This window comes from Grammomys surdaster, unplaced genomic scaffold (genome assembly GCF_004785775.1).
Source record: "Grammomys surdaster isolate TR1022 unplaced genomic scaffold, NIH_TR_1.0 125953, whole genome shotgun sequence".
NCBI classification, from domain to species: domain Eukaryota; kingdom Metazoa; phylum Chordata; class Mammalia; order Rodentia; family Muridae; genus Grammomys; species Grammomys surdaster.
In genome coordinates this window covers 5055357-5078290 of record NW_021620773.1, presented here as the reverse complement: position 1 = coordinate 5078290, position 22934 = coordinate 5055357, and the positions used below count along the sequence as shown (strand labels likewise).

The 22934-nt window shown below is 51.8% G+C and overlaps 1 protein-coding gene across 1 annotated transcript in view; it reads right to left on the bottom strand.

Moving 5' to 3' along the window:
• Positions 1 to 1542: 1542 nt before the first annotated feature.
• Positions 1543 to 22934, bottom strand: part of Celsr1 (cadherin EGF LAG seven-pass G-type receptor 1) — a 135221-nt gene continuing 113829 nt past the window's right edge. The window contains exons 21-35 of the mRNA XM_028753680.1: positions 21546 to 21750; positions 20551 to 20718; positions 18318 to 18444; positions 16038 to 16238; positions 8257 to 8431; positions 6880 to 6992; positions 6424 to 6503; positions 5221 to 5347; positions 4537 to 4662; positions 4067 to 4161; positions 3709 to 3812; positions 3379 to 3528; positions 2706 to 2939; positions 2196 to 2457; positions 1543 to 2022 (exon numbers count right to left, since the gene is read on the bottom strand). Coding sequence (XP_028609513.1) covers positions 1998 to 2022; positions 2196 to 2457; positions 2706 to 2939; positions 3379 to 3528; positions 3709 to 3812; positions 4067 to 4161; positions 4537 to 4662; positions 5221 to 5347; positions 6424 to 6503; positions 6880 to 6992; positions 8257 to 8431; positions 16038 to 16238; positions 18318 to 18444; positions 20551 to 20718; positions 21546 to 21750 — 2192 coding nt within the window. The 3' untranslated portion in view covers positions 1543 to 1997. The remainder of the gene's footprint in view (positions 2023 to 2195; positions 2458 to 2705; positions 2940 to 3378; positions 3529 to 3708; positions 3813 to 4066; positions 4162 to 4536; positions 4663 to 5220; positions 5348 to 6423; positions 6504 to 6879; positions 6993 to 8256; positions 8432 to 16037; positions 16239 to 18317; positions 18445 to 20550; positions 20719 to 21545; positions 21751 to 22934) is intronic.

The following is a 22934-nucleotide window of genomic DNA, read 5'->3' as shown; positions in this document are numbered from 1 at the left end:
CAGGCAGGCCCACCCATGTCACAGCAGGTCTGTGTATAAATAGAAAGTTATGACAACCCTCCATGGGCCTGCCACCTGCATCCCAGGAGAGGCCCAAGGCTGTCCTCAGCAGTCCCTCCCATGCCGCCCTAGAGAGCAGGACAGTGGGAACAGTAAGCACCCAGCACAGCACAGGTACAAATCCAAAAAAATCTTAATTTATTATAGATGCATCTCACCTGTGTTGCCATCCAGTGCTGAGCAGTAATAAATACACCTGTTAAAAATCTCCAGTGTTGAATCTATAAAGTCTTAGGTCATAAAAACAGTTTAAAACTGACAGGTTTTGTTTTGATAACAGTTGTGATCAAATTAAAAACTTCACCTTCTGAGGCCGTGTGGGTTGTGGAATTGTGAGCAGTCACAGTGGCCGCCTCCTGGAGACTGAAGCTCCCCTGTGCTAGTCATTCTTTGTATCCTTGCGGCCTCAGGCTACCTGGGCCTCCCTTCAGCCTCTTGGCAGTGAGTGACCTCAGACCATGTCGTGTAGGCTTTCCTCTCACCAGTCGTCATTAGCAGTCCTGTGCACTCGAGAGAGCACAGCACGGGGAGCAGTCCTGGCCTTTGGCCACCTTGTTTAGGTTCTCCATTCCGAGCAACTGCACACCTCATGTGCTTGGGCACCTGTTTCAAACAACAGTCCACGGTGAAGTAAACGTGTCTGAATAACTCCAGGCTCTGATCCCTTGGGCTTGGCTGCACCATGGCTCTCAGTGGGCTGGTCACAGCAGTCCTTGGTGTGAGATTCCAAAAAGAATTTGGTAACCATTGAAAGCAGGCACTCTGGCTTTGTTTCTTTGCACAATTGGCCATTTGAAGCAAAGTGATGTAATTGGTCAGATTTCGGGGGTGGAGCCCCTGCTTGCCTAGAGAGCCCTGGAGTCTAAGAAGTAGAACATTGGCAGGAAGGAACGTGATGACCTCAGGGCTCCCTTGGAATCAGGACCATGAGCACTCTGAGCCTATGGGGACAGGAGCAGCGGCAGAGGTTCTCCCCGCACACTGGGCTGATGAGAAGGGCTCCAGAGTAGCCTCACTGCGTCAGGAAAGAAGTGAGTACATGGGGGTGGGGGTGGCAGAGTACTCAGGATTTCACATCAGCTATGGCGCCCACTCCTCACAGGTCAGCCCTGTCCTGGATCCATGAAGCTGAGCACACACACACATGTGCTGTGTGCTCCAAAGGCCAGCAGAACACCCACACTCCCTGGCTGGAAGCAGCTGCAGAAGCTACGTCAACTTCACAGCCCATATGCTCCCTACCTGGGCACTGGGACCAGCTGTGTTGACTCACTGCAGATTCAAGTACAACTGTGCAAGCTTCCTTGGGCAAAATACTGAGATGCCATTTCATGGCTCTCCAGTGTCTGCAAAGTCAGAACAGTATAAAATACACACAAATTCCCATCTTCTCCCAACTCCAGGGAAAGATTTATATGTATTTACATTTTTAAACAGCAGTTTAAGACACAGGTTGCCTTTGCAGAGGCACTGCTAGGCTGGTGACGATGGGCTGGTACCACAAGGAGAGGCCTTTGGGGACAGTCTTTGGGCCTTGACCTGTGTCTGGTATCTCTGAACCCTGGCAAGTCAAAGGACCCGGTATAGTGATTCACCAGGTCCAGCACAGGCTCAGTGGCTTCAGGGTAGGGCCTCTTGTACAGCATGGTTTGGATTCTGTCTTCAGTCTAAGGATGGAGCTGTGCCAGCCTGAATGAAGTCCATGCCTCCCTCTAGAGACATGCCTGCGGCTTTGGCACTTTGTCGCAGAGTCTGGGCCCTGAGCTCCTACGAGGGCCGAGGGCTTCCCATCTGGATGTTCTGCGTAGAGCCAGCTGCTATTGCAGGGACCCTCACACGAGGGGCCTTGCCCCGTAGGCAGCAGTCCCAGGCTTCAAGGTTTGAGGGCTTGACTGGCAGTCTGTGGGGTTGACTGGGCCTCATGGTTTCCTGATGGTTCAAATTGAAGTCTCATTACTGCCTCTGTGTGTGGGAAGAATTGCCAGGCATGTGGAAGGGTCAGTGATGGTGGCAACTGCATGAATCCAAAGTCGTTAAGTCATGTGTGAGGGGGTGCCTGGGGGCTCTAGGGACCCTGGATGGGAAAAGCTGGTGGCTCCCTCCCTCCCAGAGCCCTGGAAGCCAAGGCTACTTACTCTGAGTCAGAGCCATTGGCCTGGGCACTCCCGGTGCGTACATTCATGGCTACCCCATTGAGATGCTCACGGCCTGGTTCTCTCCTCGGAGTCTTGATGGTAATGACACAGTCAGTGGTGTGGACACCATCACCAGAGCCGAGGGAGGATGTGCGGGAGGACGTGGGGCTCTGCTCACAGTCAGCCAGCTTCTCTCGCAGCCGGCACTTCAGTGGTTGCTCTGGCAGTGGTGGTGGGTAGGTGACTTTGTTTTTCAGGATGCCTGGGAGAAGAGAGATGACCACCAAGTCAGCCCAGGGGTCAGCCTAAGACTCGAGTGCAGTAGGTCAGCTGGGGATGGATGGCGTTGAGCGAGTGAATGAGCCTGGCCGGTTCTTAGCAACTTGCCCAGGCCCCACCCAAACCCTCCATAGAATACCCCCAACCTGCTGAACAAGGACTCCTGCCCCTGTCCGATGTGCTGGGAGAGGGTTTATTCCAGGGACAGACAGCAGGGATCTCCTGAGGTACCTTTCCGCTGCTCCTGGGGCTGGCTGCTAAGCACAGCCACCGGCTTGGCCAGGACCCCACTTTCCAGGTCAGGGGGCCGATCGCCACAGTGATTGCCCTGCGCCTGCCGGTGTAACTCCACGCTGACCTTGGTCTCCACCTTCAGGTGGGGCTCAGTGTCCAATTCCTCACTGTCACTACCAGCCAGGCTCTCGTCAGGCCACCCAGCTGGGACATGGTTGGCTAGAGCATCTGCTGTGGTAAGAATTGACATTCTGTGACTTACAGCCACACCCCCGTAATACCCAAGGCATGGTAGACCCCGAGAGTGACCCTGACCTCATCTCTGGCTTGCAGGACTGGCAAGGCCATACTCTAAAGATGGAGACACCAAGGCCACATCTTGATGTTGCAGAACCTGGGATAACGTGTACCTAACACTGAGAGCCATATTCTGTCTGCTCTCTGCCTGCCTTATCCGGCCCTCCACAATGATAGTTTGTGGAAGTCCCCGAATTTCTGCCACTGCCCATCAGATGATGTGGGCAAATTCCTGGGATTCATGTTCCTCTCTGAGGTGTCCTGTGTGGCTATTTCTCTGCTGGGCAGATCCTAGGGGACACCAGCCAGAGTTGAGGTATGGCCATAGCCCACTGTTCACAGCCACTCTGACCTGTGTCTCTCCACTGCTTACCTTTTGGGGTGCTGTGGGTGGGGCCACCAGCCGGATTCCACTTGTCTTCAGCTTCTCCGCCATCATCCTCGCTGTCTGATGTGTGTGAAGAAGCATAGGAACTACTGTGCTCATCCAGGGACAGCTCACTATCAGAATCAGAGTCACGGCCTGCAGGGGCAGGGTAGAGTTGGGAGCTCAGGTCCTGCCTCTGAACATGTGGCCACCAGTGCTTTTCCAGGGTATACACAGTCCAGTATCTCAGAGGACAGAGGGTCAAGAAAGAGGTCAAGAATGGGGAGGAGGGTGAAAAAGGACAGGGGGCCCTGGTGCCTGCAGGGAGGGCCGTACCATGAGCTTTCTTGGAGTTCCTAGGGATGAAGGATGTATCTGGTTCTCCATGGTTACCACGTGCTGGTCCAGAAGACACACTGAGTTTCTGGATCCCTTCATCCCTAAATAGAATAGAAGTGGAGTAGGCCCAGCACTGTCTCAGAGTGACAGTGATGAGCTGTCTGTGTCACCCAGCATCTACTATGGAAGGCCACACGAGACTCTGGAGGATTCTCTAAGCCCCGCCCCTTTTGTGCTCTATCAACACCAGTAACTGACAAAACATCCTCCCCCAGTAGACGGGTCAGACTGGGCATCAGGGTTCAAGGCAGGGCATCGTTTACTCGCAAGAAAATAGTGAGTACGGAGGCCTGACCTGGTGGTACTGTCCAGCGAAGCTGTGGACTCGCCCAGGGCAGTGCGGAGCATGTCTGGTCCTTCGCTGTAGGTGTTGTTGCAGTTGAGAGAGCGCTGGTGGGGAAGGGAAGGAGGCTATTGGTGAGCAGAAGCCACAGAGGTCTGCACTGTCCCCCCCCTCCAGCAGTCTCCATGATAACATGGGGGAGGGGTGGTCAGGGCTGCAAAGTGGAGCCTTGTAGCAAAGGGGAGAACATTCCCTGACCCACACAGAGTGGAAATCCCTCCCTGTGGACACTGCTTCTGGATGTTATAGATCTCTGCCCTGGCCCCAGCTTCCAAAGCCCTTACAATCAGGGATACGGTTGGACAAAGATACTTCCAGGATGATTCTGTCCTGTGGTGTGTGCTAAGATACAAAGCCCACAGAGCATAGTTTGGTCCTCACAGCTCCCAGGCCTGGGCTGGAGGGGTCTCCAGCGTTCCTACCGTTAGCAGAGTGGCCCTTGTGGTGGCCGAGTCATCCAGGTGCAGCTTCTTCCCAGCCAGCACTGCTCTCAGGTGCTTCCGCACCTCCCTGTGGGTCACGCAGTGGAAGAGGAGGACAAAGATGCCCTGCAGAGAGGGCCTTCAGGTCAGTGTGACTCTCAGGGTCCTGATGCTGCTACACCAGGCTCCTGGCTGTCCACTGAGGAAAGCCTAGCTCAGAGCAGTCTGGCTGACACATTCAGAAGATGCCCCGAGGCCCACCATAGTCCTCTCTAGGGAGGGTTACGGCTCTTCACAGAGAAGCCATAGCAACTGAGACACCTGGACAAGAAAACAGTCACAGCCTTATGGGCCATCAGGGGCCCCCAACATTATGCCATAAACTTACTAGGTAGTACCTGGAGTGAAACATAAAGGGTCCTCCTACTCCCTGAGAACACCAATGGGCTTTGAGCCACCCTACAGTGGTGGAGCAGGGAACCAAGCTTTGTCCTGCCCAAGCCATGGCAAAGTCCTGACAGACTCAAAGCCCCGGGGCAGGGCAGGAAGGGCTGGGGCAGGCGGAAAACACAGAACATAGGCTTCCTCCTCTCAGGGTGCAAGCACTGAGGCTTCCCTCCCCAGCGCCTTCTCACTGCCCGCTGCCCCAGGGCAGAGGTCACAGGCGACTCCACAGGCACCTACCTGCAAGCAGCTGAAGGCAGCAAAAAGGTAGTGAAAGCTCAGAGTGTCACTGTTTACCGCCAGTAGTCCCAGCAGCCAGGTGGCGGTAACCAGCAGCAGCAGGAGGAAGGCGGTCCTCAGCATGGAGCTGTGGGGAGGTTCATACAGATCTTTGTTGTTGTTGTTGTTGTTGTGTGTGTCCGGCCACCCACCCACAAACCCACCCCAAGCCTAGCTTCCACCAGAAACTAGGCAGACAGGGGTTATATTGGTAGAAATGTAGTCATAAGAAGACAAATTTCAATGGAAACAAATTAAAAAGAAAAAGGCATGAGTCTCCACCACCATGGGCCACTGCTTGCAATACGCCTTTTATCGTGACTCGGGGGGAAGTGTCTGCTATGCAAGGCTCATGCTAGCTTCTTAAAACGTGAAAACCCAGAGTAAAGTGGCTAAGGCCAGAGGGAGGCAGACAGAGCCTGACTACTACCATGTGACTCAGGCAAGTACCTCCCCCGCTCTGCCTCAGTTGCCCCATTAGTCAAAGCAGATGACAGCGGCACATCCCCTCCACAGGGTTGTGGAAGAGCTTTGTGGCCCTGTGATGTAGGGTCAGAGTGGGACCTGGAGATAAAGTAGACGCAGGATTCTACTTCCTCCCATCCTTTGTACTTTTGGGGAGCTGGCACCCTCCAGTGCCCCTTAAGATTACCCTCTTCTCACCTTGGATACCCTGCTAATTCTATGAGGTATGGTGAGTCCCCATCCCCCATCTACTAAAACAGCTACAAGCTCCACCCTAGGCTACATCTGGGGCTTTCCTACCCTCCTAAGGCCCCAGTACCACCACCATTCCTAGCCTGAACATGCCACCCAACACTAACCTCTCCTACCCATAATCCTTTTCTTCCTCCAGTTCCTATGACCCAGAATACTTCAGGGCCTGAACCACCACTGTCATCCCCTCCCTGCTTGGCTAGTCAATACCACATCTCCTACATTCATGCCACCTGTAGCCCTGGAGGTCCAGTGCTTGCCCTAAACCCCCAGGCTGACTCCCTGGGGGGTATTCGGCTAACAGCCCAGCCAGCTGGGGAATGGGCATTTCCATAGGACCCTGCCCAACATGAACTTGCTATCTTTGGGGTTTCTCAGGGGCCAGCTGAAGGACTTGGTGGGTTGGCTTGGTGGGTGATATGTCCCACGCACTCAGCCCCGACTTACACAACCCCCTTCCTTTCATAATAATGATGCTTCCTTTGGCAGGAAACCTTTGCAGACAGGACGAAGATGACCGTGTTGATCTAGGAAACAAGAATAGCAGCTTCAGGCAGTGGACTTTTCTGCTGTCTCCAGGACGATCCTCCCCAGCCAAACACATATCTTCATCCACATTGGGGGATGGGGGTGGGGTGGGGGACAAGAGGCCTCAGCTAGGTTAAGCCAGGGCATGCTGTGGTCAGGCCTTAGCCTGATACTCTAGGCCATGTCTATACATGGAGGTTGTCCACTGGACATGAAATGAGCCCTGGAACCTGGTATGGTCCCAGAGCAGCCCAGTGCTGCCTGTCACTACAAGGAATGTCCTTCTCGCCAACTCAGCCACCCTGAGGAACTGTTGAGCCTGGAGCACCTGGACCCCTGTATCCTGAGTGGCATATCTGGGGACTCAACACTCACGATTATAACCATTCCGACAGGTCCAGCAAAGCTCCAGATTAGGGTATCCTGAAGGGACAGCCAGCAGAAGTCAGGGTTTCCGTAACCCTGAGGGTCCAAGCCAACAGCTAGCCCTGTGTATATTGGAGAAACAGAAGAGTGAAGGTCACAGACCTGGACAGTCTCCACCTTACTCATGAGGAGAGAGCTGAGGCCAGACAGGCAGGGCCACCCAGAGACCCCCCCCCAAAATACCCTCATCAGAGATCCAAGAAGCCAGACTCCTTCAACTAAGGGGCTGGCTACTTCCTGCGACCCAGGAGGCAGCTGCTGCCTATAGCTAATAAATTCATCTGCCTGAGGGCCCTTGAATATAAGCTTGATATTTTTTAGAGGTATGTTTTTAAAAATAAACTCTGAAGAGTAAGTTAGACCTCTGAACTGTCTAGATCTAGGTAGCAAAGCCCTCAGGAGGCAATGGCATTTCCCACTCAGAAATCAACAGAGGTGGCAGGGGAGACCTTCCACTGACACCTCAAGATGGCTTCTACACTAAGGAACAAATAATAATTTTCTGGTTATTCTCAGAATGACACCTGACCTTAGAAGAAGATAACACCTCTGTCAAGCAACAAGAGGCAGCTGCTACCCTCCCGTACCACCCAGCCTCCATGGTTCTGAGAGTATGAACATCAGTCAGGGTCCCTTGAGGTAGGGATGAGTTACATCAGCCTTGGGAAACTTTGTTCAGAACCCTGGAATGCCCACCAGGAAGGGGGTTCATGCCCTCCTATTGAGAACAGAAGTGTGGATCTTCCTCAACAGGAGGCAAATGTTGGTTGTCTATAGTTATTGAAAAGTATTGGCCAGGCATGATGGCAAATGCCTTCAATCCCAGCAGGAGATAGAGGCAGGCAGATCTCTGAGGTCAGGGCCAGCCTATTCTACAGAGCAAGTTCCATGCTAGCCAGGACCACAGAAAGAAACCCTGTCTTCAAGCCCCGCCCCCCCCCCAAAAGCACAAAGTATGCTGAGGAAACAGATGCACAGCAGTCTTCACTTGGATGTCATCAGTTGTAATATTGATCTATGACACTGCAGTGTCCTTCCATCCATCTGTGCCCTCACTGGTTCACCCTCCTATTGATCTGTTCATTTCCCACCTCCTGTGATCTGAGTAGAACTTCTTCCAGTTAGGCTCTGTACAAAGAACCCCAAGCCCTTTGGTCCTGCAGCTCATGCCTGATCAGAGAGACCTATCTCCCCACTGGCCGGAAGTAGCTACGCTTCTACACACAGCTAAATGTAGACGGGCCGGGAGAAAGGCGGCAGACAGCTCAGGGGAAATGTGCAGTTTAACACAGGTCCTCCTGGCAGAGCTACGCCGTGTGTCCTTACCTGTGACAATGGCAGGGATGCCCCAGCCCACCACGTGGTAGAACCGCATGGGCCCTGTGTCAATGTTGCGCACTTCTGTCAGCATGCGGTAGACATGTAGGTTCTCCACCATGGTCCAGGCGAAGGTGGCCATGGAGACATAGTGCAGGTGGATGGCGACCACTGTGCAGAGAAACTGGGAGGAGAGGAGCAGGCTCAGCATGCAGCCCAAGGCCCTGGAACTACGTAAGGGGCAGGCTGGCAAGCACCCTGTAAAACTGTGACAGGAGATCCCAAGCCTGAGGGTGGGATCCTCAGAAGCCAAATCATCATAGGTCCAAGAAGCGACCAAATCAGGGTGTTCTGCAATGGCAGGGTCTCTAGTGTCCCCAAAGGGCAGCAAAGCCCCACTCCTCCTGTATAACAGCAGGAAGGGCTAAGGGTGACCTGGGGTCACTACCAAGAGTGGGTGTAATTCGGGAACAGGGAATGATGGGCAATGCACTAGTCTTTTTGAGAATCTGAAGATAATGTATTTTTTTCAAGTTTGTTCTAATTTTTAAATATTTGTTTCAGTTTATTATTTTATTTAATGTATGAATGCTCTGCTGCATGTACACCCGCATGCCAGAAGAGGGCATCAGATCCCCTTATAGATGGTCGTGAGCCACCATGTAGTTGCTGGGAATTGAACTCAGGACCTCCGGAAGAGCAGCCAGCTGGGGGATGCTCTTAACTGCTAAGCCATCACACCATGCCCTTCTTTGGTTTTATTTTATAAACACCATGGAGTGGCATCTGTTCAGGCTGACAGTTCCCAGATTGAGACCTCAGCCTGTGCTCCCAGAAACACCAGCCAGTAGGTGCAGCCGGGGCCCAGGAGGCATTTCTTCCAGGAGCCTCTCTGTCCAGTACGAACAATGTTTTGATGTTTTCTGCAGATCCAAGACACAGAAGAAGGAGACTCTTCTACCTGTCTGCCCTTAGTCAGGCAGGGCTATGTGTCAGGCCAAAGTCCATGTGCTACAAATGAGAACTCAGCATGTGGACTGAAGGACAGCATGTATCTCCTCGAGTACTGAGTCAGCAAGGAAGCCAGTTCTGCCTGCTGGGGTATAGAAGACCCAGCAGTATCAGGAACAAGATCATGGGAGAAAGGACAAGGGACACTGAGCTCCCAGAGTTCAGCCTAGGGGGCCATTAGCATAAACCCAGCCTTAGGTGTTCGACAATAGCACTTGAAGATATAGCCCAAGGGTATCTGCTCAAGGGCCTTTTGGGAGCTGTGCCCTAGACAGAAACTGCAGGTTTCCCAACAGGAAGTTAAGCCAGGCAGGGTAGAAAATGAGAGGGGACAGGGAGGGATGGTGGGGGGGTGTGGTGTGGGAATCTGCCCTATTCACATTGGCCACCTGGACAAACTCAGGCCACACCCACAACTGACCCCACCCACAGCTAGGCAAAAATCACCTCCAGATTCCACCCTGGCCACAAACACCATCTAACCCCACAGCTGGTCACATCCTCACCAAAGCCCACCCTTGACTGGTACACCCCTGCATGGGGTCCACACTGGCAGCCCCAGTCCTAAGCTCTGCCCTTGACCATAAGCCTGGCATCCTCTGAGTCTTCCCTGAGCAGAGCACCGCCCCCATCCCCACCCCAGACTCATACAGAGAGGAGGAGAGCCACAAACTCAGCCTCACACTAGATGTGGCTATGTTCAAATACCGGGCCACTGCACTCTGAGGAAAGGCAACAGGACACAGCTTGGAGGGTACCGTGACAGAGCCACCCACTGCCAGGTCATCCTCCAAGGGAGCCACACACTCTCCAGAGATGACACCCAGACAGTGCAAGGGACTTGTATGAACACAAACACTTGTCACCTACACTGCAAAGCTGAAGACAGAAACAGGGCTACAGCTGGGGCATGCTCTCTGCTGGCATCAGAATGCCAGCTGTGAGGGGCAAGCCTGAGCTGGATTTACCCACACCATTCGCCATTTCCATAGTGGGAAGTAGGGCTGGTTCACTAAAAGACCGGGGTGAAAAAGTTGGCTGGCTGTTGCTTTAATTGATGCACAAATCCCCAAAAAATAAAACAAAACAAAACAAAACAAAAAAAACACCATTTGAAAAAGGGTTGGAAATCGACCATAGGATCTGGTGGGGTTGTGTGGACACGCTTTTACACTAAACATACTTGCTTTTCCAGAACAGAACAAACACACACTAAATCAATTTCAGCCTGTCAGGCTTCTGGGAGATAAACAGCCTCACCCAGAGATATGACTGTGAGTTTAGATAAAACTCAGAAAAACCCAGGCACCGTGCCAAGCCCCTGCCACTGCACACCATCCTCCTGGGGTGCATTTGCCTGCTCTGTGCTCCCTGGTGCCCAAAAGTCTTCATTCCAGCAGGCGCTGAGTCAGAAATGAGCCTTGGCCTCTCAGTGAGCCACATACCGTGCTTAGCTGCAGGGGGCCCAAAGCCATCAACTGTACTTTCCTCCAGACCTTGAAAAGGCATACTTACAGGACCCCCAAACAGCTTACTGAGCCTTTGCATAGGCCTCCTGTGTCCATATCTGAGGGAAGGACCCCATACCTATGCTCGCTCTGTGAGGAATATTATCTGGCCTTGGGAAGTGGTAAGGAGGTTTGGTCCTGGTTCATCTGACCCAACCCTGTGCTTCTGTGACCCTACAGGAAAGCCATCAAATTTATCAATGGGACTGGGTCAAGGATGGCCTGGGAAACTGTACCTAGGAGGTAGCAGGGTCTGTCCTTTTTCCTGATGGGTCTTGGCCACCCAGGAAGGTCTCTGCGCTGGCTGGAAAACTCCAGCTTTGCAGCCTTCTTTCCACTTCTATCCCAGAGCCTGACTCGGAGATCAAGTCTCCATGCCTGGACTCTGTGCCTTACAGCCTGGGTAGCTGTGTCCAGCTACCACCACCTCATCCCATTACCAGCAGCTGCGTCTACCCTCCTCCGCCCAGAGCTCTTAAAGATCACCCTAGCACCTTCTCGCTTCCTGCCCTAGTCTCTGTTCTGGTCCTCAGCTACCAGGCCTGTGTTGGAGCACAGAGCTCTGGCTGGTCGCCATAGCACTCCAGGACATGATACAACCTATACACATTAGACGGTGCTCTGACCAGTGACTTACATCACTCCGCTGCCCCCGCCTACTGATGGATTGCTTCCCTACCTGCTCCTGTGTCCTTCCTGGACACCCTCCACTGGGTGGCAACCAGTAGTGTCACACAGCCCACTTCCCTGACCCAGCTCCCCACCAGCCAACAGGTAGAGGGTGGGAGGCATTCCTCAATCCTGGTCTTTGGTAGGCTGAACGTACAACATTGCATTTTCACATCTAAGGGCTCTAGATGCAGGGATGGCAAGCATCTGGGATAAAGAGGCTCACACCTGTACTAAGTGTACATCATTCCCACTTCACGCTTCTCTCAACAGTACAGCCAACCCAGCAGCAAGTCACACAATGCTTGTCTCACGTTGCTATCAAACAAACCCAGGCTCACTGCGACATCTGTAGGAGGAAGTGTCGTGTGTGCGGGCGCTACCTCGTCTGACACGCCTTCTGGGTTGGCAGCCATGGGGCCCGAGATGAGTACACAAGTGGTAATAACTACCACTGGGAGACCTGGGTGAGGCCGAGGGAACATCTGACTACAGCAACAGTGCTGTGTAGGACACCACCCTGGACCAGACGCTGCTGCACGCGGCAATGGTGTCTGGGTCACTGGATGCACAAGTGAAGGTCTGCTGACCTTGTATCTCTCTAGGCTGTCAGTCACTTCAGCCACAGGAGTGAAATAGCACGCACACACACAATATGTCCTGTGCCAGTCCAGGGCAGGCAACACACTTAGAATGGGAGGGTGACAGCCCTCACCTCTGGTGGCTAAGTCTACATGGCAGAGGCCTCCTTGGGGTCTACAGGAGGGTGGCACCAAGAGCCAAGTACCTTCCAACTCTACCAACTCCACCTAAGTGGCCCCATGGATAACTCCGTTTGTCAAGATCACCCTTCTTTTCACATCTACCTCTCAGCTCCAGAGGGTGAATGGGTGGACCCTATAAGTGAACTTCTGGCAAGAGTCCTCACTGGGAGCAGAGCTGACGGGCAGCCCTTTCCAAACTTTCAACAAGTGGGCTGGACCTCACATATTTTGAAATTCTCACTTGTAAATATGGAAAAATGGGGGGGGAGGGTGCACAGCTGGATATAGCTGGGGCCACCTGAAGTCACAACCCTATTGTGTACCATGATTTTGCTGTCATCGAGAACCCTGCCACCATCACCAGCGGCATGGACCTGTTCTACTCCTCAGGGATGAGCCCTTTTATCCGGAGACACCATCGCTGGACACCAGTCTGTCCCAGAGCCCCTATCATCGGGAGGACAAACATCACAATCACCACTGGACCATGAAAGCTGCCTAGCCCCGCTCCGGGTAGCTCAGTCTTAGCCAGCTCTTCACTCGTTCCCAGCCAGACTTAATATGCTCTTCCAGGGATGCCCTCACCCTTCCACTCCTGCACCTCTTATGTTCAGGTGCGTGGCCAGTGTGCGGGAGTACGGTTGCCTTTTCACGCAGGCTGCTGAGTTCCTGAATTATTCCCAGGATTTTACCTGTAGGTTGTTTTATAACTTCCTGTGGAACCCAACATGCCAATCATGCCAACATGCCAATCATGTCATCTCATAAGAGTCTTGATTCTTTCTCCCTGTGTCCCTGTTGAGGTTTCCCCTCCCACACGGCAGTGAACAAAAGACCACAGTAAGGCAGGTTCCTGCTGTTAGGAGCCACAGCTAAGACTGTTTCCTCCACTACTGTGCTAGTGTGTGTGTGCTAGTGTGTGCCAGTGTGTATGTGCCAGTGTGTGCTAGTGTGTGTGTGTGTATCTGTTAGTGTGTGCTAGTATGTGTGTGTGTGTGTCTGTGTGTGTGTGTGTCTTCTTGTCCTAGGTTAAGGAGTTCCCTTTTCTAGTTTGTTCAAAGGGGGTTTCTCCTGTCCCCCCTTCATTCTAGTCATGAGTGAGTGTAAAAATTATCAATTGTTTTCTGCAATAAGAAAAATCTTTTCCGTTGGGCAGTGGTGGCACACACCTTTAATCCCAACACTGGGGAGGCAGAGACAGGTGGGTCTCTGAGTTCAAGGCCAATCTGTTCTACTGACAGAGTTCCAGGGCAGCCAGAGCTGCACAGAGAAACCCTGACTCGAACTCCATCCTCCCCCCACTAAGCCAAAAATAGGTTTTGAATGCTGTGGCTCAGTGGTTAGACAGCCTCATATCGGAGGCTATAGGTTCAGTCCCCAGCATCGACAGCATCAGGTAGTTCAGGCACACAGGCCTGTAATCCCAAATACTCCAGAAGTAGAAGCCAGAGCACCCGGATTTCAAGCTTACGCTGGGCCTCAGCTGACACAAGGGTCACCTGGGCTACACTAGCCCCTGCCTCAGCACAGCAAAAGGAAACCTGATTATTCCTCCTATGTGAGATGAGAAAGACATTTATAGGTTTCTATGCTGCTAAATCACCTTCAGCGCTGTCCTAAGAGAAACTCAGCTGCAGTATCTCCATATAGATACTGATACGTTCGTTCCCAGTGCTGGTCTTCTTTATCTTAGAGGGCAATGTAGTCATTCAGTCACTATTCTGCCACCGTGCTGTCCAGACTGTTCAAGCTGCTGTCTTGTCTCCTCTCTCAGGTCCAGTGTGTGTATTTGCATTTTTTCTCCTACCTTGTTCTCATTAGAGATTTTCCCTCTGAAGAACACCTTATGGCTATTTATCTTCTTACCCCTTCCTTCTCGCTAGGTTGATTTCTGTTTTATTCTTCCATTTCCAGACCTCTTCAAGGTCCCAGTGTTCTTTGGCTAAAGACCTTTAGCTCACTGAGTTTCAGCCTTTTTCCTTTTTTAAAAAGCGTATTTTTATGTCTATGGGTGTTTTGTCTGCATGTACCTGCACCATGTGTGCAGTACCCATGGAGGCCAGAAGAGGGCAGCAGATCCCTGAGACCGGAGGCACAGTCGGTTGTAAGCCACCAGTGGGAACTGCAAATGGAAACCGGGTGACCTGGAAGATCAGTTCTAAATTCCTGAGCCAGCTTTCCAGCCCCCATTGCCTTGTTTTCTTCTAGCATCAGCCATGTGACTCTATATCAACTCTATATCACGCTGCAACTATACCCTCCAATTATTATTTTTAATTGCATCTCCTTATTTTGAGTGTATACATGTAGAGCACGCATGTCACGGGAACATGTATGAAAGACAAAGGACGGCTCATGGGAGTGTGCTCTATCCTTCCACTGTGTGGCTCCTCAACTCAGGTCATCCAGCTTGGCAGCAAGTGCCATCACCCACTGGACCATCATGCCCGGTCTGCAAGGTCAGACGTCATATTTCCATCAATGTTTTTCCGTCATTAAGATTCCTAAACATTTTTCTCGAACTCATGTCTTCTATATTTTGAGTTTGTCCATTAGCTACATAGAAGAATAGCAGGCATCGACTGCCTCTGTGTGCGGACCCCAGTGCTCATTCCACAGCTGCCTGTGTTCCTGGAGGGACCGTTCATCTACAGTTTCATAATCGGAGATTCTGGGGTTTCTCTGGGATGCCACTGTCTGTCATATCCCATGACTCTCAACCTTTGTGCCCCTTACAAATGTCCATGAGCGGCCAGGGACTCTGTGAGGTTCTGCAACGCCTCATGGGTTCATACAGTTCTCTGGGATCCAATGAAACAGCCAACCAGGCTACCCAACACCCAACAACACTGCATTTGATCAGACCAACTGCAGCTTCCGGACTTTCCCCTCCAGGCCTCCTCCTCTTCCCTACCTGCCCTCTCAGCAAGTGCCTTTCTCTTCTTTGGTCCTATACAACCCCCCCCCCCCAAAAAAAAAAAAAACCACTTCCTAGTTCTATGCATTTGTTGCTCCTTCTTGAGCAAAGCCCAGGGTTATTGTGGGCATGGAGAAAACAGAGGGGTGGGGTACATATACGCCACTTTCCGCTAAAGCTACTGTAGCCCACAGGACTCTGAGATTTAGCACATAACTACAGCACCTTGATGGTTAATTCTAATTGTCAACTTGACATAAATGAGAATCACCTAGGGAGGCAGTCTCAGTGAGGGATTGCTGAGATCAGCTAGAACTGTGAGCATGTCTGTGTGGAGGGGTTATCTCGAATGTTAACAGATGGGAGAAGACCAAGTCCACCATGGGTGGCATCATTCTCTAGGCAGGGGGCCTTGGACTGTATAAGAGTAGAGAAAGATAGCTGAGGCCTAGACATCTGTGCATTTATTCTCTCTTTGCTCTTGGATGTGAAGTGACTAGCAGCAGCCTTGAGTTCCTCACAGTGGCCAACTATGGCCAGGAATCATGAACCAAATAAACCCTATCTCCCTTAGGCTGCTTTGGTCAGGGTTCTCACAGCAAGATACAGAACCAGACCAGCACCTATGAAGCCACTAAGGCCTATGTCAAGAAGGTGAGACTCACTGTGCATGTGGCCTTTGGAGGACCCTACGAGGGTCCCTTAGAGGGAGGTCCCCACAGATCATATAGCCTTGGCCTCTCCAGAGATTTCCCAGACACAATGCCCTCAGGAGACAAGATGAACTATTCCACTACTCCAGGACGACTAAGAGCACACCCAAGGGATAGCATGGGGCACACTCAGGGTAGCCCAGGGGATAGCATGCCTGAGTGGCAGCACTCAGGGTAGCCCGTGGCGGACTGAGGAGAGTGGTCTCACCGGGTTCTCAGTCTGGTTGATCCCGACCATGAAGATGAGCTGGGAGAAGAACAGAGCTGTGATGAGGTTCTTGTGGATGCTGTGTAGGTTGGAGCGCAGCGTCCGGACGAGGGAGAGCAGAACAAAGGCCACCAGGAGGGCCACCAGGGACAAGGACAGGGCGGCATAGGTGATGATCTTCAGGGGCAGAACCTCTCCGTGCTGTAAGTGGGTTGGTTGAAGAGAATAAGGAGCTGATGCCGATGGAAGTTTGAACAAATATTGTGATGGATGTTAGATACTGAAGACAGGGAGGGGACCAGGTGACGAGTTAGGGATGGTGAGCAAGCTCTGAGGATGGATGAGTGGTGGCAACAACTGCCCGACAAGGGGGATGTGCCAATGCAACCAGCCCATGTGATATATATTAAGCCAGTGAGGCACATGCATTTAATCCCAGCACTCAAGAGGCATAGATTTCAGTGAGTTCAAGGCCAATCTGGTCTACATGGTGACACCCTTCCTCAAAAACATTTAACCCTTCCATACAAGTCCTGCTGACAGGAATGACTGAGAGAGTCGTTCCAAATCCTGAGGCAGAGATCAGCCAAAGGGACTCAGTTAATATAAACCCCCCACCAACTCAGCCAGTAGTCACAGCAGAGTCTTTACAAGGAGACCTGGGTAACTTATGACACAGCACCTCCATGCTGATTTAACACACGGTAGGGGCTGTCACCTATCCATGGCTGCATTACTTCATGCGCTCTGCAGACAGAAGCCATGAGGAGAGCAGGTGTGGGGTAGGCACAGATGAGGAATGAAGCTGGCGGGGCCTGAGCTCCCTCGGTGGCTTGACTGAAACCTCAGTGCTGGTATCCTGAAGCCCATAGCTCTTCCTTCTTACCCTCAGCTTATAGCCTCCTGCAACCGAGGGTGACTAACCTGTCTTTAGACTGAGATGGACCATTCTGAGTCTTCAGGTACATGATTAGTGTGACTCAGAGTCCTGGGCATTTTGGGTACAGGTTATCCAGCACTTTCCAAGGAGGCAATGACATAGAACTGTGCACTGTGGCTGCTCAGAGCCTGCTACTACCCCAGGCATCAATCACACCACAGTGGCTGGTTCACATTCTCAAGCTGCTTGAGACACCAAAGGTATCACCACTCTGTCACTGGCTTCCTCTCCTCACACCTTTGTCGTTAGGGGCAGTGTGTGGCCCGAGGGACCGTCACATTCAAACTGGGTGTAGAAGTAGCATGAGCTAGTATGGCTGAGGGATCCTGCCCTGAGGGGAGGTAATGTCTAGAAACTTCTGAGCCTGGGGGTTAGGTTTTTACCACTGTGTTGGCTGGTTTTTGTCAAGTTGACACAAACCTAGACAGAGCTGGGAAGAGAACATCTTAATTCAGTGAATGCCCTGTAGGCAAGTCCGTGGGGGAATTTTCTTGACTAATAATTTATGTGTAAGAGCCCAGCCCATGGTGGGTGGTACTACCTCCAGGCTGGTGATCCTGGGTTCTGTAAGTAAGCAGGCTGAGCAAGCCAAGGAGAGCAAGCCAGTAAGCAGCGCTCCTCCATGGCCTCTGCATCAGCTCCTGCTTCCAGGTTCCTGCCCTCTAGATTTGAGATCCTGTCCTGATGACCTATAATAGTAGACTATGATATGGAACTATAAGCCAAAAGAAACCCTTTCCTCTCCAAGTTCTTTTTCCCTTTGGTGTTTCATCACAGCAAAAGAAGCCCTGAGATGCTATCTGACACCTTTGCTAACCGCTTCATAACCTGGGCTCTTTGAAAAGTTTTGTTTACCTGTTTGTTTAGACAGGGTCTCACTCTGTGGCCCTGGCTAACCTTGAACTCACAGCAATCCTTTGGCTTAGCGTCCCAGGTGCTGGGATTACAGCCCTGTCCAGTTCTAACCTCCCCTTTAAAGCATTACATTTAGTTATGTATATTTGTATATTGTGCATGTGTGCAAATCCACAGTACAGCGCGTGTGTGGAGGTCAGAGGACAATTTTCAGGAGTTGACTCTCTTTTCTAGGGGTAGGACTCAAGTCATCAGGCACCTTTATCTACTGAGCCACTTCACTGGCCCTTAAAACTCCTTCAAGGTCTTCTCATAGACCTCTCCAAACAGTTGCTAAAATGGCTTTCAACAGGCACATTTGGTTTGCTCAACATACAAGGAAAATGGGGGCCTTGAGAGCGTGTGTTGGGGACTACACTTCCAGTTGCAACAAGGATTAGTCCCCAGGCTCACCAGGGGCTTGTGGGTAGTGGTAAAATGCCCACCTCACGTCTGGAAATGTCCATGAGCACCGCGCAGCTGGCGGAGTGGCTACACTGGCATGTGACGTGGGTCCGGTTCCTTGACAGTAGTTCACAGCCCTTGGCTGACCATCCTCCGGTCCCACCAATGCTGTGGAGAAGAGGAAGAAGGGGGTGAGCCTGGTCCCTTTACTGCTGTGATAGTCTGGAAGCTGCCTTCATTCAGCCCCAGGGTCTCTGAGGCTGTCGTGACATCACTGGATCTAGTTACAAAGAAATGGCTAAGTGCAAAGAGCAGCCACCCACGGGTGCCTGGTCTCACAGCCTCGCTGTCAGCTCCCAGCCCGAATCCTTCACCTTCTTCACCACACTGAAGTTGAGGACCATGGCCACCGTCACCAAGGACACAGTCCTCACAGCCTCTAGGCACCTGGTAAAAGCTTTCCTTCTCCTTTCATAGCTGGTCCAGGCTCTCAGGAGCACCTCTGAAGTTCAAAGGTTATGTACCAGCTACAGAAAACTCCAAAAAAGAGCGGGCCGTGTGGCCAGAGGCAGCAGCCAAGGCTGAAACAGCCACTTTGTTCACCAGCCATACAAGGAGACTCAATGGCCTCGGCCATAAACATCTCCCCATTGTCCACTTTCATGTTCACGTTACACAATGCTTTACAGGAGCTGCCTGGAAGCCATGGTCCAATTACTGCTCCCACTTCCCTGCCGGAAAGCCCCAAATAACAAGTTGTTATGAGGGCGCTGCTCCTTCTTCAGCTCTGGGAAAGTCCTGTAATCCCTCTGATCCTCAGTTTACTCATCTGTAAAATGGGGTGTGACGGTTGACAGGCTTGCCAGGAGTGCTCAGTTCTGGGGATCATGGTAGCAACACAAAGCACGGGGCAGATCACTAGAGCCAAAGCTAATTGCCGTGATTCAAACAAATAGCCAGGAACAGACAGCCGTGCCTGGCAGCCGTGGGGCCCACACGCCAGACACCAACGCTTCCCTTCACTTTCTCCTTTGTGAGCCAAAGATCTATTATGCCCCAGAGTCAATGAGCTTCCCCTATAAACTGGCATTTGGAAAGTACAGAGACAGGAGGAAGATGGATGTTCTTGTCCAAGCATGTGTCTGGGCACTCAGCACAGGCTTGTGTGGTAGCTCTCCTTTCAATCCTGGGGAACTGTGTCGTGAGGAATGTCCCTGTGGTAGGAGCTTACAGATACATACATTTAGTCCAGCTATAGGCAAACGGATCCAGTGTGGGCTCTGAACCCCTGACTCCTAGGCTCCTTATGATGAAGTGTCTATGTAAGGGCATCTTGAATGAGACCAAAGAGAGGGGCAAGGAAGTGAAGGCCCAGCACCTCCCAGGACTCCTACAGCTAAAGAGACCAATGGCCACTGGCTTTAGCCACAGACAGGCCAGCAGCCTTGGAATCCAGTGCCACATGGGCACAGGGAAATAGCATCTTACATCTTTTTTTAAAATCAACCACCCTCCCTTCCTTGACTGCAGGTCACACACACCATGAATCTGGTTATTTTTGGAGCGTCTCTGATGACTCCAGGGACAAGCCAAGCAAACCCTGCTGCCAGAGGGATAGTCACCTGGGACCAACATTGCTATTTCTCTGCATGGGCTTCACCTCTGAGTCCCATATCCTACAAGTGGCTTTGCCTGGCAGAGAAATGGGTTCTCGTGTTAACTACCATATTATAGGTGTTCTGTTGAGGAGCTGCCCATCTCGGCTGTGGCCTTCTCGGGGAGCCTTGTATGTGTATGCCTGCTTCTGTATCTCGGGGAGCCTTGTATGTGTATGCCTGCTTCTGTATATTTTGTGTGCACCTGTGTACATGCCCTATGTATTCCTGCATGTGTATGTGTGTATCTATCTATGTATCTTTGCATACGGATCACATTATGTGTGAACAACCTGGTGTGTGTTTCCGTGGTGTATGTGTGCAGGTTTAGATTTTTCCATGAGGTGTGGATAATTCCTCAATGTGCACATGGCTTTATGTGTGTGTGTGTGTGTGTGTGTGTGCGCGTGCGCGTGCACATACCAACACTCCTAGAGGCAAAATCGAAGAAGCCTCCTGTTTTGTTAAACATGGAAGAATTGCAAGAGACCACAAAATGCCACAAAATGTAGCCTTCGTTCTGCCAGCTGAGCCGTCTGACCTTGGCAAGGCTCCCTCCCATACATACGTAGGGCTTCCACAGAAGAGGTGGCTTATAGGCTCTTGGGGTCCCACTTACTCGAGGGAGTGGTTCCAGAATACACAGACGGGCTTGCTTCGCTCCTCAGTCTCCAACAGGGAGAACTCCACCAGGATAGGCCTCTGTAGGGAGCTGGGGAATGGGGTCCCCTCATTGTACATCATAGCACTCACCACTGGAGTGTTGATGACAGGCCGGTTAGGCAATCTGGCAGAGAGGGAAGATCACAGGGATGAACATGATCAATTCACGGTCCATGAGAGCCTGACTCCAGACACTATGAAGACGAAGTCAAAGAAGCAACTGAGACACAGGCCACAGATACAGATCACCGCAGTGCCCTGTGGGGTGGGGGTGGGAGTGGGGGTTGGGTATCTGGGCTGCAATGCTGGTATTCTCAGTGCAGGGAGAGTTGCCACCTCCAGGGGAAGGGGATTTTGGAAACTTTAAGGAGCAAGTGTGTCCCTACAAGGATATCAGAGCCATGACACAGCAGTGACACTGGAAACAGTAACGTGGCCACTTACGGAATTTGATTAAGTGACCAGAGCCTGGAACCCAGTCACCCGTCTCTATTCTATGAAAACCAAGGCTGAGCAACAAGAAAGCACCCAGAAGCCACCGTAGCTGAGAGGCATGGCCTACGGACAGCCTTCTGTTCAGGGGCAATATATACTGTTCAGCACACTGGCTGAGTGGCCCTTGGGACCGGGCCTGTAGAGTAGAGACGTAACCACAGGTTATCATCCATGACAGCCTCTGGGTGTGGCGTGGAGGACAGAATGGAGCCCATGGAGGAACAAGGTGGTGCAAACAAGGAGAACACACGGACATAAATTTGAGAGTGAACAAGACAAAGGGCATGACCGTCCCAGGGCACAGCACCATGGCAGACACAGAACCTCTCCTTGGCAGTCACAGCAGGCCAGAGTCATGGCACAATGTTACTGTAGGTTATCAGGACTTTGACTTGTGGAGACCTCACGGTGAGGGGGAAATGGGCCCCCCTCAAGGTCCTTGCACCTAGGACTCACCGGAGGCTGCGGTGGTCGGGGTCATAGTGTTCTGGCAGCAGCTGACCCAGGGTCCGGTAAATGACGACCAGGGCAATGGCAAACTGGCCAGGCTCATCGGGGTGTCTCCTCCGTCTGCTGACTGAGGTTTCCCTCTCAGTCCTGGGCTCTGGTTGTGCTGTTAGTGGGGCAGCCCTCCGGCTGGTCAGCCTCACCATGGGGCCTTCTGCAATTTGAGGACAGTGTGTGAGGACTCGGGACAGTCGCCTGTGCCACCAAACAGTTCTACATTCTCAAAGTTGGCAGATGGAACCCAACATGGGGTCTCCTCAGAAGCCACACATCAGTAGCCCATGGCCCAGTCAGCCCAAATCTACCTGTGGGGATGCATTAGAAGGGCCTACTACAGATTTGAAGATGTGTCCATGGACCGGTCAAATTCATAGATAGAAAGTAGCACAGTGGCCACTGGGGTTGGAGTTGTTAGTGACCGATGGCTAGTTTCTTATCAACAAGAGGAAGGGCTGGGACAACAAGAATGGGAAGACAGCAAAATGCCACAGGATAGGGTAATTAGAGTGGTAAAGGTGTCACGTGACAGTCAGGTGGTAAGAGTCTTCTCGACACCCCTCCCTATCCTCTCTGGTTCACTCAGAGCAGTGTTGGGAGCTGCCAGGGGAGAGAGGGGCCTTCTGCACATGTGGGTTCTGTGCCCTGTGCTTTCTTACTTCATGCTAAATGGGACCATGTTTTCAACTGTACACAGGAGAGGCTTTGTATATACCCCACACATAAGTAAATATTCGGGGTACCCAAGCCTACAGTGTCTTGCCACTCAAGCAGGCATGCTGGAGACCCTGGTGTGGTTCTGAGCATCCTGGCTCCTGGGCTTGGTGGGGGAGAGGACAGGGAGAGAGATGTGGTCATGTTCCCTGGATCAAGATGTGGTAGAGATGGGTCTACTTTCTTCCTGAGTGAGGCTCTTCACAGCTGACCTATCAGACAATATGCTGCCAGGGTGTGTGGTACTGTGCTGGCCAACCCCAGTGTCTAAGCAGCCTTTAGATTTAGCGCAATGAATAAAATGCCATCTGCGAGGCTATGGGGCATTAGGGAGTGGACAGTTCAAGATTCCTCCCATGTGAGTGCTCTCCATGGCAAACAGGGTTTCCCTGACCCATGTCTCAGAAGCAGATAGGTGATGGTATCACAGAGACAGAGTCCTCTTCCAGGTAATGGTGCTAAGGGAGAGACACATGTATACACACATAAGAATAGTGTAGCTGTGCACAATGTGGGCAATATACATAGGTGTATGTGCATGCACAGAATATTCATATGCATATACGCACACATGGAATATATGTACACATATAAGCACACACATGGAATAAATGTACACATATAAGC